We start from the raw sequence: 18,112 nt of genomic DNA, 5'->3' as shown, positions 1-18,112 counted from the left end.
AATTTCAAAACTTGCGGCAATCGCCGATTGGGTAGTCAGGTGCACCACCTGTGCGCCCTCTACCCAGGTACGTAGAACCGTTCCAACTATTCTTCAGATCTTCCATGCCCATAGTCTCTAGAAGGGAGGAGGGTGGGAATTAAATTATATATATAACTACCAGGTGAGTATGTTCAAAAATTTATTTTATCATGAAAATAACATTTTCAAACATCTAACTCACCTGGTAGTCATATCTATAGCTGATTGACACCTTTGGTGGAGGGTCAGAGACAGCTACCATCGTTGGAATTGACATAAGAGTTAATTAAAAACAAACTTACGGGTTCGACCTGTTAAGGAAGCTGACTTCATTATGTCTGCTTTCCTTGTGAGATCCAGCGATCCACCCAGGGGGCTGAAGACCTCTTGGAGACTGTCAACCGGTCAAACCTCTATGTGACTAGACTCCCTGCAATACCCTTGTTCCGGGCGCTACCAAGGAACAAGTTGACCACCTGACTAAGGATCAATGATTGAGGAAGACTGCGTCCAGTCTCCACAAACAACCATAAAATTTCAATAGTTCCAAGGTAAGAAAGAGAGTATTGGTTTATGGGATTTCAAGGGGTAGTCCCTTCTCCCACTAATGAATGAGCTGCTACGAACGGACCCAGCATGTAGCAGTCTTCATACAGAGTCTGCACTTGTGTAAAGGTGGTGCGACGCAAACACTGACTTGCTTCTCCAGAAGGTTTGCGTCCAGGATATTCTGAAGGGATCTATTTTGTTTAAAAAAAAGCTACAGAGGTTGCTACGGCCCTAACCTCGTGAGTCTTTACTTTTAGTAGCTTGAGATACGCTTCATTACATACCGAGAGCTTCTCCGGTATCATACCAGATGCTAGATCTGGACGCTAATCTGGCTGGAGGAAATGAGAAAGCTGTCTTTCCTTGGTCTCTCTTCGTGTCCATCCATTCCTTCATAATTTTCAACCCTCTCTTTGAAGAGCGTGATAACACCATCTTTGTGAAGTCGGACTTCTTAGTTGCCTTCCCTAGAGTGAACTCTGAAGGTGGGGAAACCGACCGGGCAACTGGACAAAGTTTTCCGGAAAAAGTTTCCGTGAAAACTTTTCATAAGTCTTTTCAAGTCTAACAAAGGCTGTAGATCTCTTTGATTCTCTTTGTCGGAAAAGTCTTCCATCGGACCAAAAGGAGAAGGGGGGGGAGTCACCCTTCCCTTCTTCCGATTGACCCATAACCGACGTACTTAGCGATATCATGCGCTTCGTCGGTGCTCCCAAAGAATGTTCTTGACGCCTACAGGTGTCCTGGCGTCGAGAATCCTGACGCTGGCCTCTTGACGCCTGGCGACCCTGGCACCCATCTTCTTGACTCTTGGTGCTCTGTCATCGAAAATCTTGACGATCAGCGTCCTGACTTCCAGTTTCTCGACGCCTGGCGTCTTGGCGTCCAGCCTCTTGACGCCTGAAGTCCTTGGGTCCAGCCCTGGTTGACGCTCGGCATCCGGGCGTCCCAGAATCTTGTTACGCCTGGGGGGCGTCCTGGCTCCAGAATATTGACGCCTGGCGTCCTGGCGTCCAGAATATTGACGCTTGGCATCCTGGCGTCCAGAATCTCGACGCCTGGCGTCCAGGCTCTTGACGCTCTGCATCCTGGTGTCCAGAATGTTGACGTCTGTTGTCTAGGTCTTAGGTCTTGAAAACCTTGACGCTCTACGTCCTGGCGTCCAGCTTTTCGTCCAAGCTTTTGACGTTTGCTGTCTTTGCTTATAGCAGGCTGATAAGACTGCATTAATGAGGAGAGCTTCTGCTGCAAATCTTGCAGTAAGGAAATCTGCGGAGCTTCTTGCTGCTGGGGACAGACTGGGGAAGCCGCAACATCAATCTCTCTCTCTCTTCATCCTGTTCGGCTTGAGACGAATGTCCTGAAGACGAATGCCAATCCGCAGGAGGAGCTGGAGCATGTACCGAAGGCATCCAATCGTCTGATACTTCCTTTCCTCCTACCAAAGACGACGGCTGCCTGTGCGACATCTTGCGTCTTAGCTTGGTAGGAGAACAAGCATCGGAGTCGAAAGAGAAGCGTTCCGGAGTTGCAGCATGCACCGAAGGCCTCCCCCCGTCCGATATTTCCTTGCCTCCTACCAAAGACGACGGCCGCCTGTGCGACATCTTGCGTCTTAGCTTGGTAGGAGAGCAAATATCGGAGCTGGAAGGGAAGCGCTCCGGGCTGCTCCAGTGAGTACATCCTGGCAGCTCTTGAAGCCTGGCGTCCTGCTCTACTGGATGTTGTCTCTTGAGGGGTCTAGATTTTGAAGTCTGACGCCCCCCAGCCCCGTTGGGATACTGCGTCATCAGAAGACGAAGAACCACACTTTACTTTAAAAGCTTGCCTTTCCAATGGCGAGGGTGAGCGTCCTGGAGATCGTCAACAGGTACGCTCGAGGGGACGACCGCTCGGGAGCTGAAACCTCTCGCCTCCCTTCGTCTGTCGATTTTCCTTCTCACAGGGGTTGGTGAGCTTGGAAGAGGTCTACGACTAGAAACACGACAGATCCGAGCAGCCGCACCCTCCACTGCACTTGCACTTTTCGTATCACTAGCCACTTTAAGATCTCTCACATTAGACCACAATCTATCCCTATCTTCTGCAAGGGATTCTACCCGTTGGCCAAGGGCTTGAATAGCTGTCATCATGTCCTTTAATGTTGGACTCTTACCTGTTTCCATAGCTGGATCTGGTACTGCTACTACAGAAGAAGGATCAATAGGTTCATTGAGGGATAGAGGACTGTCTATTCCTTGACTATCTTTGGAGGAGCGAGACATAGTAATCTTCGCTCTCCTTATCCTATCCTTCTCTAATTTTCGCACATAGCGGTAATACTCAATCCATTCAGTCTCAGGCAAGTCCACACATTCATTACACCTATCACACAACTAACAAATTTTACCTCTACATTTACTACAAATAGAATGAGGGTCTATCGAGGCTTTAGCAAGCCGAGTCTTGCAACCTCTCACACACTTTCTCACACTCGATGCAGTCATATTTATGTTGGGAATTTTCAAAAGAGATCAAACAAGCAAGGGTCAAAACCAACAATATCCAAACAAAAGTCAAGTAAAGTCCAAATCAAGAATCCAAATCAAGTGAAAGCCAAAGCCAAAGTGTACTTCACCAAATCAGCTGCAAAAAAACAAGGGCTAAGCAAGCGAAGTTCCAACGATGTCACCGATGCGGCGGCAGGGAAGATCTGAGGAATAGTTGGAACGGTTCTACGTACCTGGGTAGAGGGCGCACAGGTGGTGCACCTGACTACCCAATCGGCGATTGCCGCGAGTTTTGAAATTCTGCCGTGACGTCAGGGACGTAAGCTATATATATAACTACCAGGTGAGTTAGATGTTTGAAAAACAAAAGTAATTTCAATAATAATTTCAACCAAAAGTTCTCATGAAATTAAGTTCCTCCATTCAATTCAGCAGAAATCTCTGTAAACATCAAAGAAAGTTGTCCCAGATTGTATCAGATACTATACTTACTTCTGGAACTCTGTCAGTTGGTTGCGAAGGCTGCTTGCATTTTGTTTCGCTTTCTCAGCCTCTCCTTTATACTGTTCCATGAACTTCAGCTGACTCTTCAGGGCCAAATTTGTACTCTCTTTATCACCCAGTTGTTTCATAATAGTTTTGCATTCTTCCCTGAAAGCAAACAATAACATAAGTGAGACTCGAGTTACTCTCCAAGGGAAATAACCCTTGCATTTCATTTTCATTACCAACATAACTATAACAGACTTAGAAGCCCAAGATACTTTTGAAAACTTTAAATTAATTCTTGCACTATTCCACTAATTAATATTGCCCTTATGGCAGCACAAAACTATTAGCTTTCAAGAAAATATGTACTGAATAATGCTCTAGAATAAAATCTCATAATTACAAAAGTAATTCTAATATTACCTAAGGCCTTTATTCTGCTTATTCAGCTGTGAATTTGATTCTTTAAATTTCGATATTTCGGTATCCTTGAGACGAATCTGGAACTGAAAAGAAAGAATCAACTTGAGCCCCAAGGAATAAGGTAAAGAATATGCTACTGAATATGCTCGGGTCTATCTTTCATGGAATACTGCCTATGAATTTGTGTTTACTCAATTTGGCAAAAACTGAGGAGAAATATAAACCAAAGAAATCCTAACAAGTCAATATATAGATCACTCTTATCAAGATTGAAAAGCCTTCAAAACAGACAAAAAATACAGCATGCAGTAAAATGACAATTTGTCGAAAATTGCATTTTTCCTAACTATACAAACCTGAGGTCCTTTAACAATAGGAAGGTAAACTAGCGGCAGCTGGGACGGTCGTAAGCTTCGAACAAGGGGAGAACGGTAGTTAACTGCTTGTCCGATCGTGCGCACGCGCCGCGCCCGAGAGGTGAAGAATCACTTTTGCTTTAGGCCCATGCAAAAAGTTGCAGAGTGAGGGGTGGCATGAGGTGGGACTATATGTAAAGGACCTCAGGTTTGTATAGTTAGGAAAAATGCAATTTTCGACAAATTGTCATTTGTTATTCCGATACGTAATACAAACCCTCGGCTCCTTTAACAATAGGAAGACTCACTTCTTGGTTGGGATGGAATCTGAGTCTTTTTGGTGAACGACTGGTGTTCGTCCAAACCCTGGTGGGAGGTGCCTCCCTGGTCGTAAGAGCAAGGGAGGGATCCAAACCTCTGTCCGATTGATCGGGGTGTGCACCGCAGGATCAATGGTCAGACCTCTGGGCCAAGTACTAAGAGAGAGGCAAGCGTATCTCTTCGTACCAGCAAGCAAGAACTTGTTCCTGTTTGCAAGAGACAATCATAAAATGATGGGTTTGTCTCAATTTGGCATCCACACTTCCTCCCCCTTGTTGGAGGAAGTGGTGATACTTTACTCCTATCCCTACTGAAAGGGATAGGATGGTGCTCTATTGAGTAGCTCACCTGCATCTCGTCCTTACCCAGCAGGGTGACGACCGTGTCCCTCTACCCAAAGGTAGAGGGAAGAAAAAGATGGGAAGAGGAGCCAGTCACACTCTCATTCCTCATCCATTCTTACGGTCACACCAGGACTCGATGCTGTTCAGCCTGCGAGGGTCTGGGTTAACTACACAACGTGTTGAGCAACCACCACGGTTCCCAAGGAAAAAGATCCAAGGAACTGTGGGCAATATCCTGAAGGTAGAAGGAGGTGCATGCCGGTCCGGTTGGACCAGGCGCCTGCCTTCATTACCTGCGCCACGGAGAAGTTCTTGCGGAACGCGAGCGAGAATGATGAAGAGGCGTCCACACTCATCCTGGGTGTCGAGTTTCTTCAGACAGCTCCGTCGCACCTCACAGGACAAAGCAGCATAGCCTTCGTATCGGAGGCGGTGACGTCCATTAGGGAGGGTATTGTGAAGGACTCGAACCAATCGTCAGTTACCGAAGGGTTCTGAGTCTTCGCTACGAAGATCGGTACGAAATCGAGCGTCACAAATCCCCATCCTTTGTGCTTGACTTCTCAAGAGAAGTCATGCAGTTACCTAAGACGAAAAGAAGGGAATAGTCGTATGACCTATCCCTCTTCTCGACTTTGGTTATGTACAGTACTCATACTGACAAGCTATTAAGACGAAGTAATGATTGCTCTGGAACAACCGAACTAAGTCCACAGCCATTCGTTCGTAACTGACTCGGGCGCTCTGACAGCTGCCGACTGACTGGTTCGGAATCAGTAGAGGCAAGTTTGTCCAAGCATCCGGGTAAGTCACGTGGACCTTCGCCCTTTTAAAAGAGTTATGCTGAGAGACCAAACAAATAAAATATTTGTTAGTCACCGATGCCGGACGGCGCGGCGATGATTCTCTTAATGCATAAGCTCAAAAGGCGAAAGTCAATTGCCTTCAAAAGACCGAGGTCCCTGATGGCAAGAAAATCTCATAGACGTTGAATCTCAGTTTAAGGAGAAACAACACTATGTGACGTTGAAGACGAAGGTAGGCAATGAATGCAACCTACGTCTTCCAGCTGAATCGAGAGAAGGAATCTCAAGATTCTAAACCTGTGCTTACAAATGACTGAAAACGCTAACCGCCATTTCATTGCTGTCCGTTGTGCAATGAAAGCGGGGCGTTCTTCAGTAATGAAACACAGAGAGCCGCTTGAAGAACTGCTTCTCATGGGCTGAACGTTTGGAAGTAGAGCTGGCAGGTGTGGGAGTAGCGATGTCTTTCAATACATCTGCTAATCCTGGGGTGAACAATGAACAATTGTACACCTCCGAATACAAGATATTTTGAGGACAAACTCAGATTCCGCAAAATCATTCGCATTATCGGGATACGATGCAGCAAGAGGGCTATTACCGAATTCTGTTACCGTGCGGTAAACAGAAAGATGAGATTCGCTAATAGATATCTCTGTTTAAAATTCTCGCAATACCGAAGACGATGAATACTAGGTCGTTTTCTTCAGCAGTAGATGGTCATTCACGTATGCGAGAATCCCCGTTAATCAGAGACTTAAGTCCGTGATTGTTGGGCAGAGATACGGTTGTTATTCAATCAAAGCAGGTGAGAAAGACATAAACAACAGTCTCTCTCAAAGCGGCAGCTGATACTGAAATGCCTCGGGCAAATTCAATACGCAGTAGTGCTGTCGCTGACCGGTCGTCATCCTGAGTTGCCAAGTAATCAATCCTCCACGAAGGAATGCGTTCGGCTAGAACCACCGAGCATAAAAAGATATGCTCGAGCAATTATATTTAAGCGAAACGAACTTTCGGTAAATATAAAAGCTTAAATGGTGTTGTTGTGACAACACCATAAGTATATAAAATTGAAACTGGAAACTCCTGGGAGGTTGCAGGCAACACGGGTTGCAGATCAATTAGAATACTTTTCGTCTAAGTCGCAATCCGTAGAATAACCAGGATATGCGCCTACCACCCCTCGGACCATTCAACTGCTTAGCAGAATCATGTCGCGAGGTTAATATACGTAGTATATTTGTAGGATTCTGAACAAACGATCCCCATCCTAAATTCTTTCCTTCAAGAAAACAAAATAAGGATTGGAGATCGACCACCTTCGTTCTTTATTAAAGAGAGTGAAGGAGAAGTCTTCCTCGAAGGAAAGCTTCAATGGTGAACAGAATACTAAGACGATAGTTCCAGCCACCAAACTGGATATTCCCGTCCGTTGTTCTTCTCTATTCCAGGTTGGTCTGCCTACTGTGAGATTAGTCTTCTTTTTCAGCAGCAGTCTCTTCCTAATGCTAGAAATTCCAGGAATTCGAGCATAGGCGACGGTTCCCGATTATCGTGTAACATATCGGGGATTCTCGTCTCGCTCACTTTGGACCGTGGTCTCCGCCTAAAAGTGTTTGGAGATCGTAAGAAACTCTAACACTCTGAATGCGCTAGAAATTCCGTAGAATTCTAAGCAGTCTGCGCCCAAACCCCCACCGAATTCGTCAAACGATATCGGCTGGTGTTGGTCCTCTCGATTCCCGTAGAAATCGAGAATGGGGCAGGATCCCTCCTCAACGACCGGGGCTTACGTCAGGTAGGACCCGAAGGTCTCCCCCCTGTAGCGCAGTCCCCAACGTGGGATCCTACAGAGAAATCTCTGTAGGATCCTTCCCCTTTCCCTCGTAGCCGTAAGGAGAGAGGGAATGGGGGAGGAATTGGATACTCGCTCGTTGCCTTCCCAGTGGAACTAGCAGTTGGAGAAGAGTAGGAGCAGCCATCGCCTTGCGGCGATGGCCTCTCAGAGTCTGGGAAAACGTATCGTCAGGAGAAAACGTTTTCCCCGAGGAGGGTTACGAACTCTCACTGTAGGTAAGGGTCTGCCGCCACTGTGAACGTCGTCTGGGTGGGGCTATCGACACCTGACAGGAGAGAGCCGATAACCGTCCTCCGACTCATTCCAGTCCTCGTCGAGGTCGAAACCTCTCAGGAGGACCGAAGGAGTATTTAAATACGGTGTCCGAAGACACGTAGAAACGCCGCTGTCGCAGTAGAGGAGGTGGAAGTAGCTTGATCGACCGGCCAGAACTGAGAGAGCCTTCTTGTCCGGAGACGAGAGACTCTGGTTCAAGACAGAATCGGCAAGCTGCGATCGCGGCATACCCACCGTCGGTTTGGGTTCCCTCTCGGGCCCCAAAACGACTCGAGCAGACATGGGCTCTGCTGGTGGAGCGGCGATCCTTCCGCTGTCGTCTGCTGACGAATCAGTGCAATAACCTGGGTAAAGTTACTCTGAATCTCGGAAGTTACAGCGTCTTTGAGGAGTAGGGACCGTCCAGTCCCTCCAACAAGAGCAGCCTCCCAGGACCCTCCTCCTTCAGAAGAAGGACCAGCAACAGATCCCTGACGGTTGTTGCCTCCAATCACTTGCGCGTACGTCCTGGTTGGTCCTAAGACCAACCTGGCACGTGCGGCGTCGTGACGGGATCGTGAGCGCGCATCTCTCACGATCACTCCTATATACCTCGCTCTTCCTGGCGTATGCCGAGGAAGTTTGAAGGTATCGGAGAGACAGAACTGACGCTACCCCCTCTCCCCCTGACGGTCGCCTCCAATCACTTGCGCGTACGTCCTGGTTGGTCCTAAGACCATACGTGGCACGTGCGGCGTCGTGACGGGATCGTGAGCGGCGCACCTCTCACGATCACTCCTAGCTACCTCGCTCTTCCGGTGTAGCCCGAGGAAGTTGAAGGTATCGGAGAGACAGACCTGACGCTCCCCCCCGCTCGCTGGCAGGACCAGCGTACGTGGGGGGCTGCAGCCGATCACACACCCGCGGTGGGATCCGATCTGCAGGCCTGGCCGTGCCGCTCACCTGTGGCGAGCGGCTCGACTGAGCACGTCGACCCCGGTCCCGTGCGTCAGAGCTGCTGCTGGTCACCGTATCCGCCCTGGTCCCTGTGGGAGCGGCGGTCAGGTGACCTGCAGAGCTCGCTTTCGCCGTGAGACCGGTGAGCGTCCTCGCGGCACGTCCAAACCGCTGGTACCTGCCGAGGCTGGTACCGTCGGTCGAGGGACCTGGGGGACCTCTTCCCAGCCTCAACCCGTGGCCGGTCAGAGAGACCGTCACGTCCACCCGAGGTACCGGCTGGTCGCTGCGAGCGGCCGCTGGCCTGGCGAGAGTCACCTGAGCGCTCTCGACAGTCTTCTGCTCCGTGCCTCGGTCATGACGCTGAGCGAACTCAGGCGTCTTAACTTTGGCTGCACGGGTCACCCGAAGGAGATCGTACACTCGGAACTTCTCGCGGACGAGAACCGAGCCGGTACCTGGCTTAGCAGCAGAGCTGCCAAGACCAGGCGAGGGTGTACCCGCGGTAGCCAGCACACCCTTGGTCCCCGTCTTCTTCTTCTTTCTCAGAAGGGGAGACCGGAGGGCCCCGTTTCCCGAAGGGAACATGGAGGACCAGCAAGAAACCCCCCGGAACCCCCCCCGTCACACCGGAATGTGACGAGCCCTTTGAAAGTTCCCGAAGGAGTCTTCTTAGGGGGAATAACAAAACCCTGTTACCAGCTGGTCGCTGCGAGAGCGGCCGCTGGCCTGGCGAGAGTCAACCTGAGCGGTTCTCCGCCAGCCTTCTGCTCCCGTGGCCGTGGGCTTGGCGCCGAAGCGAACTCTGGCGCCGAAACTTTGGCTGCACGGTTCTCCCGCGGGAGGGAGAGACACGCGGGAGCTCCCGCGAAACGAGAAAGAACCGAGCGGAAACCTGGCGTAGCGGGCATCGCCGCTAGCACCAGGCGAGGAAGTACCAGAGCTAACCGATACTCCTCTTGGTCCCCGTCTATCTCTTCTTTACGGAAGGGGAGACGGGCCCGGCTCCCGAAGGAGCAGGAAGGACCAACAGGACCCCCCGGACCCCCCGTCCCACCGATGTGGGACGGGCCCTTAGAAGTTCCCGAAGGAGACTTCTTAGGGGGGGGGAGGCGAGCCTTCTTCTTCTTCGGCTTATGGGCTTAGAAGTCGAAGGGGAAGAGGTCAGCAACAGACGAAGACGAAGATGACACCTTCCTCTTCTTCGTCAGCTCACGCAGGACAGTCGTCAGGTCCTCCATCCAGGCCGGAGTCGGGCCTATTGCCGAAGCAACACGGCCCGACTGCACCTGTCCGGAAGGACCTGGGACTGGGGAAGACACACCATGGGCAGGAGGCCAGCATGGACAGGCGCAGGAACCATGAGCGACAGGAACAGCAACCAAGCTCAGGAGCGGCAGGAACAGCGGCAGCGGTAAAAACACAGAAGGGACAGCCAAGCCAGTAGCGGGAACCACATCAGCGACAGGTACGGCAAGGCCCAGACATCGCCTCGTAGAATCATCGGCAGCCAGCGTGGTACTGGCGGCCGGTCCAGGGGCGAGCTGCTGGAACAGCGGAAGTCTGGTGGGGCAGGCAACACGAAGAAAACACAGGCGGCGGCGGCATACCCCTCCTCGGTACGGCGGCGACCGTCCCTAGAAAGCGGCAGAACGGCGTCACCGACACAGCATGGGGAGTGTAGACCGCGGGGGAAGCAGCATAAGCGGCCGTGAAGGTTGTAGTGGAGACCACTCCAAGGTACACCGCCCCAGACCTCGCTAGACTGCAGCAGATCGTGGATGCTAGGCACGCCCTGCAGCCGCAGTGGTCCATACCTGTCCAAGGTCGTCTCCCACGGCTGTAGCACCTGCGTAGCACAGACAGATTAGTAAGAGGGGTTCCCTCACGCACGGGGGGGGGAGACATGCCCCACCCCGAACGGAAGGAACCCGACCCCAAAAACAAAATACGAGGAAGCTGAGCGGGGGGGCAGGAAAGAAGACGAAGAATCGGATACCAAGGGAGTCGCGGGAGAGCTTTCCGACGACTTCCTGGCAGACCTTCGCTTCCCCTACCCCCGCACAGCAGTGAAAAGTAATATGAAAATGAAACAGAATACTGCACTTGCGATTCACTTCATAGAACTTAAAAGAGGGAAAAATCAATTCAATTTCCCTTCGGTAAGAGCGGAAACTTGATCCATAATAATATGATTCTATCATAATATATATGAAAATGAACAATACTGCACTTGCTATTTTCACTTTCACAGCAATAAATTGTAAGGATTAATTCCCGGGTTAGAGCGGTAAATTGATCCAAAATTAAATTGTGATGCATTAATAAATGAAAAATGAAAGAAAACTGCATTGCGAATCCACTTTCATTGCATTCTATTCATACAAAATAAGAGGCTCTTGCCGAGCGCAATCAAGCTCTCGGCAACGAACGCACAGGCAAAAATATAATGAAAAAGAGTACTTACATCTTTCAATTACACACTTTCGCCCAAAATACATGACTCGGCGCGAGTGCGCCCGCCCTCGGCACCGAGACATAATTCAAGGGTTCAATACATGAAAAGAGCGGAAATCGCCGTCTCTACGGCGATAGCTCCATGTTGATTCATAATTAAGTAATGAAAATGAAAACAGTGTACTTACAGTTTCATTTTCAAGTCAAACAAAACCATTAGTAGAAAACACAATATAACAAAAAAGCAGACGACGATGAGCGGGCAGAGAGCGAGGACGAACACGCCTTCACCACCCGCGGCCGAAAGCAAAAGTGATTCTTCACCTCTTCGGGCGCGCGCGCGCGCCACCGATCGGACAAGCAGTTAACTACCGTTCTCGCCCCTTGTTCGAAGCTTACGACCGTCCCAGCTGCCGCTAGTTACCTTCCTATTGTTAAAGGACCGAGGGTTTGTATTACGTATCGGAACAATTGTAAAATAATGAAATGAAAAATACAGGACTGCAAGGAAATAAAAAGGGCAGAAAGACAATACTAAAAACTATCTCCTGACCAGATTTGCTCCTTCACAGAAATCTATCATAATGCAATATAAGCTACAGGCAGTCCCCAGTTGTTGGCGATCTGGATTTATGGTGATGGTCTAGCAAAGACAATAACTGGAGCGCTGGTACCTGGTTATTGATGTCGACAACCAGGGATCGGTGCTATCATCGCTGACTTCCGTTTATTGGAAATTTTCAGTTACTGTCACGTCATCGGGAACGGAAGCCCCACTGATAACCAGGGATTGCCTATACAGGCAGACGCGTTGTAACCTGAAAACCGTTGTAAGCCGGAACATCGTCAAAAATCCTAAGAAAAACTTACTTTTAATGCTTTGGGTGCATTAAAAACTCTGTAAAATGCATTCTTTTTGCATTACTCATCAAAAAGCCTTCAAATATTGATTATTTTGCATTTTTGGTGTCATATTTCTTGTGCCAGATGAGCGTTGTAGGTGTCGTAACCCTGGAAATAATTTCTGATGAATATAATTGAAAGCGCCTTAACCTTGGAACGTCATAAGCCAAACCCGTCGTAACCCGGGGACTGCCTGTATGCCATACTTTTTGTCACATTACATGAGATACGGCAGAAACTTCTCACAGGGTTTGCTGTCAAGATAGTAATGGCAAATGCCTAATATAGGCAGTCCCCAGTTATATGTGGGGTTCTGTTTCAATGGCATGACAATAGTAGCTGAAAATTGGCAATTTTTGTCACTTACTTGTACTCAAAAAACACCATTTTTTTGTTTGTTTATCGGAACCTCTGTTAGGTATGATCTGCACCAATATCTGATTATCGCCATAGATAAGTGGAAATCAGCACATGGCATCGATAATCGCTGATTTTCATCGCTACACAAGTACCGTAAAACCGGATCACCAATACCAAACCCGCCGATAAGTAGGGACTTGCCTATACAAGTTTTCAAGACTAGTCTAAGATAAGTTTTGTCTGGCCAAAAACCCCCAGACACTCTCTGTAACTCAAAGGATATTGTAAAGCTTTATCGAGGATATTCATAAACACTAAGGTAATTATGTACTGAAATAATCATACTTCTGTGACACTGACAGCTAAGTAACTACTGTGAATAATAATACTAAAATTATAATTGCACTGCAGGGTATAGAGAAAAAACTGAACAAGCTACCCCTAAGTTAACCACTAAACTGAACAAGCTATCTCTAAGTTAACCACTGTCTTACATATGCAAATTACATAAATATGAGGGATGACAGAATATTAAGAGAAATTAAATTCCTGAACGGATTAACAGGAAAAATAGTACAGTACCACCAGTTGGAATGCAAACCTAAGTTAGAATGCACGCTCTCTATTATTTATGCCATGAACACTGATTCAGAATGTTCCTATGAATCAGATGATCCACCTAGGCAAATATAGACCACATAAGAGAACTACCCATATAATGGGTCTGTTGTGTAAAAAAATGACAATTTGTCGAAAATTGCATTTTTCCTAACTATACAAACCTGAGGTCCTTTAACAATAGGAAGTAGCTAAGCGGCAGCTGGAACGGTCGTAAGCTTCGAACAAGGGAGAACGGTAGTTAACTGCTTGTCCGACAGTCGCGCGCGCGCGCGACTGGGAGGTAAAACAAATCACTTTTGCTTTTGGCCCATGCAAAATACGCAGAGTGAGGGGTGGCATGAGAGGGTACTATATGTAAAGGACCTCAGGTTTGTATAGTTAGGAAAAATGCAATTTTCGACAAAATTGTCATTTGTTCCGATACGTAATACAAACCACCATGGTCCTTTAACAATAGGAAGACTCACTTCTTGGTGGGAGGAATCTGAGTCTTTTGATGAACAGACTGGTGTTCGTCCATCCCTGGAATGCCTCCCTGGTCGTAAGAGCGAGGGAGGGATCCAAGCCTCTGTCCGATTGATCGGGGTGTGCACCGCAGGATCAATGGTCAGACCTCTGGGCCGAGTACTAAGAGAGAGGCAAGCGTATCTCTTCGTACAGCAAGCAAGAACTTGTTCCTGTTTGCAAGAGGCAACATAAAGTATGGGTTGTCTCAAGCTGGCATCCACTTCCTCCCCCTTGTTGGAGGAAGTTGGTGGATATACGCTCCTATCCCTAGTGAAAGGGATAGGATGGGGCTCTGTTGAGTAGCTCACCTGCATCTTGTCCTTATCCAGCAGGGTGACGACCGTGTCCCTCTCAACCACAGGTAGAGGGGAAGAAAAAGATGGGAAGAGGAGCCAGTCACACTCTCATTCACCATCCATTCTTACGGTCACACCAGGACTCGATGCTGTTCAGCCTGCGAGGGTCTGTTCGCTACACAACGTGTTGAGCAGCCACCACGGGTCCCAAGGAAAAAGATCCAAGGACCTGTGGGCAATATCCCGAAGGTAGAAGGAAGGGCATGTGGTCTGGTTGGACCAGACCCCTGCCTTCGTACCTGCCGCCAAGGAGAAGTTCTTGTGACAAGGCAGCATCTCCTTCGCCATCGAAGGCGGTGAAGTCCCATTAGGGAGGGGATGTGAACGACTCGAACCAATCGTCAGGGACCGAAGGGTTCTAGTCTTCGCTACGAAGTTCGGTACGAATCGAGCGTCACGGATCCCCATCCCCTGGGTGCCTGACTTCGCAGGAGAAGTCATGCAGTTCCTCAGTAGGAAAAGAAGGAAATAGTCGCATGACCTATCCCTCTTCTCTACTTCGGTGATGTCCAGTACCCAACTGGTCTGTCCGTTAGCAACGAAGTCTCTCGCATCCTCCTATCCCCATGCAGCGAAGTTCTCGGTAGTGGATAGGACACCGACACTCCATGGTGGGTGTCAATGGTATGGGTACTGTGACAAGCTATTAAAACGAAGTAATGGTTGCTGTGTAACAACCGAACTAAGTCAACAGCGTAATTCGTAACTGACTCGGGCGCTCTGACAGCTGCCGACCGACTGCGTTCGGTAGGAGGCAAGTTGTCAAAGCATCCGAGTAAGTCACGTGACCTTCGCCTTTAAAGGTTATGCCAGAGACCAAACCAATGATGTATTTGTTTGTCACCATTGCCGGACAGCGAGGTGATGATTCTCTTAAGCATGTACCCAACAGGCGAAAGTCAATTGCCTTCTAGAGACCTAGGTCCCTGAAGGTAAACATCTCATGTTTGTTGAATCTCAGCTAAGGAGAAACAACACTATGTACCGTTGAAGACGAAGGTATATATTGAATGCAACCTAACGTCTTCACATATGAATCGAGAGAAGGATCTCAAGATTCATAACCTGTGCTTACAAATGACTGAAAACGCTACCCGCTATTTCATTGCTGTCCGGTGAGAAGTCGTAGTTGCAATGAAAGACGGGGCGTTCTTCGGTAATGAAAACACAGGTGAAAGCCGCCTGAAGAAACTGCTTCTCATGGGCTGAACATTTGGAGGTAGAGCTGTCAGGTCGGAGAGTAGGCGATGTCTTCTGACACATCTTGTAATTCGGGTTGAACAATGAACAATTGTACACCTACGAATACGAGATATTTTGAAGACAAACTCAGATGTCTGCAAAATCATTCGCATTATCGCAGTGCGATGCAGCAGGAGACTTGTACAGACTTCTGTTACCGTGCGGTAAACAGAAAGATGCAAGAGTCCAAGAGATATCTCTGTTGAAAATTCTCGCAATGTCGAAGGCGATGGAATCTAGCGTCACCGCAGTAGATGGTCCTTCATATTGCGAGAATCCCCGTTAATCAGAGACCTAAGTCCATGATTGTTAGGCAGAGATACGGTTCGGTAGTCAATCAAGCAGGGGAGAGAGAGACATACTGACCGTGAATCTCGGAGGCCCAGCTGATACTGAGCTGCTTATATCAGGCAAGTTCAATACGCAGTGGTTGAGCCTGCTGACTCGTCATCCTGAGTTGCCAGGTAATCCATTATTCCACGAAGGAATGCGTTCGGCTAGAACTACCGAGCATAAAAGATATGCTCGGGCAATTATATTTAGGCGAAACGAATTTCGGTAAATATAAAAGTTGAAATGGTGTTGTCGTGACAAAACCATAAGTATATAAAATTGAAACTGAAAACTCCTGGAGGTTGCAGGCAACCCCGAGTTGCAGTTCAATTATAATACTTCTCGTCTAAGTCGCAATCCGTAGAATAACTAGGATATGCGCCTACCCCTCGGACAATTCAACTGCTTAGCAGAATCAGGTCGCGAGGTTAATATACGTAGTATATTTGTAGGATTCTGAACAACGATCTCCATCCTAAATTCTTTCCTTCAAGAAAACCAAAATAAGGATTGGAGATCGACCACCTTCGTTCTCTATCAAAGAGAGTGAGGGAGAAGTCTTCCTCGAAGGAAAGCTTCAATGGTGAACAGAATACTAAGACGATAGTTCAAGCCAAACTGGATATCCCGTCCGATCTCCTCTATTCAGGTTGGTCGCCTACTGTGAGATAGTTTCTTTCAGCAGCAGTCTTCTTCACAATGCTAGAAATTCCAGGAATTCGAGCATAGGCGAGGTTCCCGATTATCGTGTAACATATCGGGGATTCTCGTCTCGCTCACTTTGGACCGTGGTCTCGCGTAAGTGTTTTGAAGATCGTAAAAACTCGAACACTCTGAATGCGCTGACAAATTCCGTAGAATTCTAAGCAGTCTGCGAAACCCCCACCGAATTCGTCAAACGATATCGGCTGGTGGTCCTCTCGATTCCCGTAGAAATCGAGAATGGAGCAGGATTCCTCCTCAACGACCGGGGCTTACGTCAGGTAGGACCCGAAGGTCCCCCCCGGTAGCGCAGTCCCGAACGTGGGATCCTACAAAGAAATCTCTGTAGGATCCTTCCCCTTTCCCTCGTAGCCGTAAGGAGAGAGGGAATGGGGAAGGAATTGGATACTCGCTCGCCTTCCCAGTGGAACTAGCAGTTGGAGAAGAGTAGGAGCAGCCATCGCCTTGCGGCGATGGCCTCTCAGAGTCTGGAAAACGTATCGTCAGGAGAAAACGTTTTTCCCGCGGAGGGTTACGAACTCTCACTGTAGGTAAGGGTCTGCCGCCACTGTGAACGTCGTCTGGGTGGGGCTGATCGACACCTGACAGGAGAGAGCCGATACCGTCCTCCGACTCATTCCAGTCCTCGTCGAGGTCGAAACCTCTCAGGAGGACCGAAGGAGTATTTAAATACGGTGTCCGAAGACACGTAGAAAACGCCGCTGTCGCAGTAGAGGAGGTGGAAGTAGCTTGATCGACCGGCCAGAACTGAGAGAGCCTTCTTGTCCGGAGACGAGACACTGGTTCGAGACAGAATCGGCAAGCTCCGATCGCGGCAGACCCACCGTCGGTTTGGGTTCCCTCTCGGGCCCCAAAACGACTCGAGCAGAGACGTGGGCTCTGCTGGTGGGAGCGGCAATCCTTCCGCAGGTCATTATGCTGACGAATCATCTTAATGACTTCTGCAAATTCCTCTGTATCTCGGAGTAACCAAAGCGTCTTGCGGAGTAGGACCGTCCAGTCCCTCCAACAAGAACAGATCCCTAGATACTCCTCCTTCAGAAGGAGGAAGAGCGGCAGACCCCTGACGGTCGCCTCCAGCTAATTGCGCCGTATGGTCTGGTCGGATCCTAGAACCGTGCCTGTCCATACGGCGTCATAGCGGGGTCGCGAGCGGCGCACCTCTCGCGATCACTCATAGGTACCGGTCGCTCCTCCCGGCGGCGTAGCCCGAGGAGGTTGAGGTACGGAGAGGCAGACCTGACGCTCCTCCCCCCTAGCTCGCTGGCAGGACCAGCGTGCTTGGAGGGCTGCTTGCTGATCGTCAACCCGCGGTGGCGATCGAGCAGCATGCCTAGCCTTGCCGCTCGCCTGAGGCGAGAGCTTGGCTGAGAACGTCGACGCTGATCTCTAGCGTCAGGCGAGCTGTTGCTGGTTACCGTCTCCGCCCGGTCCCGATGGGAGCGGCGTCAGGTGACCTGCTAGGCTCGCTGTCACGGTGAGAACCGGCGAGCGTCCTCTCGGCGCGTCGAGCCGCTGGTACCAGCCGTGGCTGGTACCGACGGCCGCGGGACCCCTTCCTCGCCTCAAACCCGTTATGGGAGAGGCAGACCTGACGCTCCCCCTCGCTCGCTGGCAGGACCAGCGTGCGTGGAGGGCTGCTGCTGATCGTCAACCGCGGTGACGGTCGAGCAGCAGGCCTAGCCTTACCGCTCGCCGCGGGGCGATTGGCTCGGCTGAGAACGTCGAGACCGATCTCT

At 49.4% G+C, this 18,112-nt stretch overlaps 2 protein-coding genes across 4 annotated transcripts in view; one reads left to right on the top strand and one right to left on the bottom strand.

Moving 5' to 3' along the window:
* LOC135198691 (E3 ubiquitin-protein ligase TRAIP-like) overlaps positions 1–18,112 on the top strand; it is a gene marked incomplete at its 5' end in the record, with an annotated part of 425,152 nt that overhangs the window by 37,984 nt on the left and 369,056 nt on the right.
* The window catches only part of LOC135198844 (E3 ubiquitin-protein ligase TRAIP-like), a 65,591-nt gene continuing 59,927 nt past the window's right edge, over positions 12,449–18,112 (bottom strand). Inside the window, exon 10 of the mRNA XM_064226814.1 lies at positions 12,449–12,570. Coding sequence (XP_064082884.1) covers positions 12,449–12,570 — 122 coding nt within the window. The remainder of the gene's footprint in view (positions 12,571–18,112) is intronic.

The sequence above is a fragment of the Macrobrachium nipponense genome, chromosome 22 (assembly GCF_015104395.2).
Source record: "Macrobrachium nipponense isolate FS-2020 chromosome 22, ASM1510439v2, whole genome shotgun sequence".
NCBI lineage: Eukaryota > Metazoa > Arthropoda > Malacostraca > Decapoda > Palaemonidae > Macrobrachium > Macrobrachium nipponense.
Note: the sequence above shows the minus strand (reverse complement) of the source record. Positions and strands in the feature narration are given on the sequence as shown.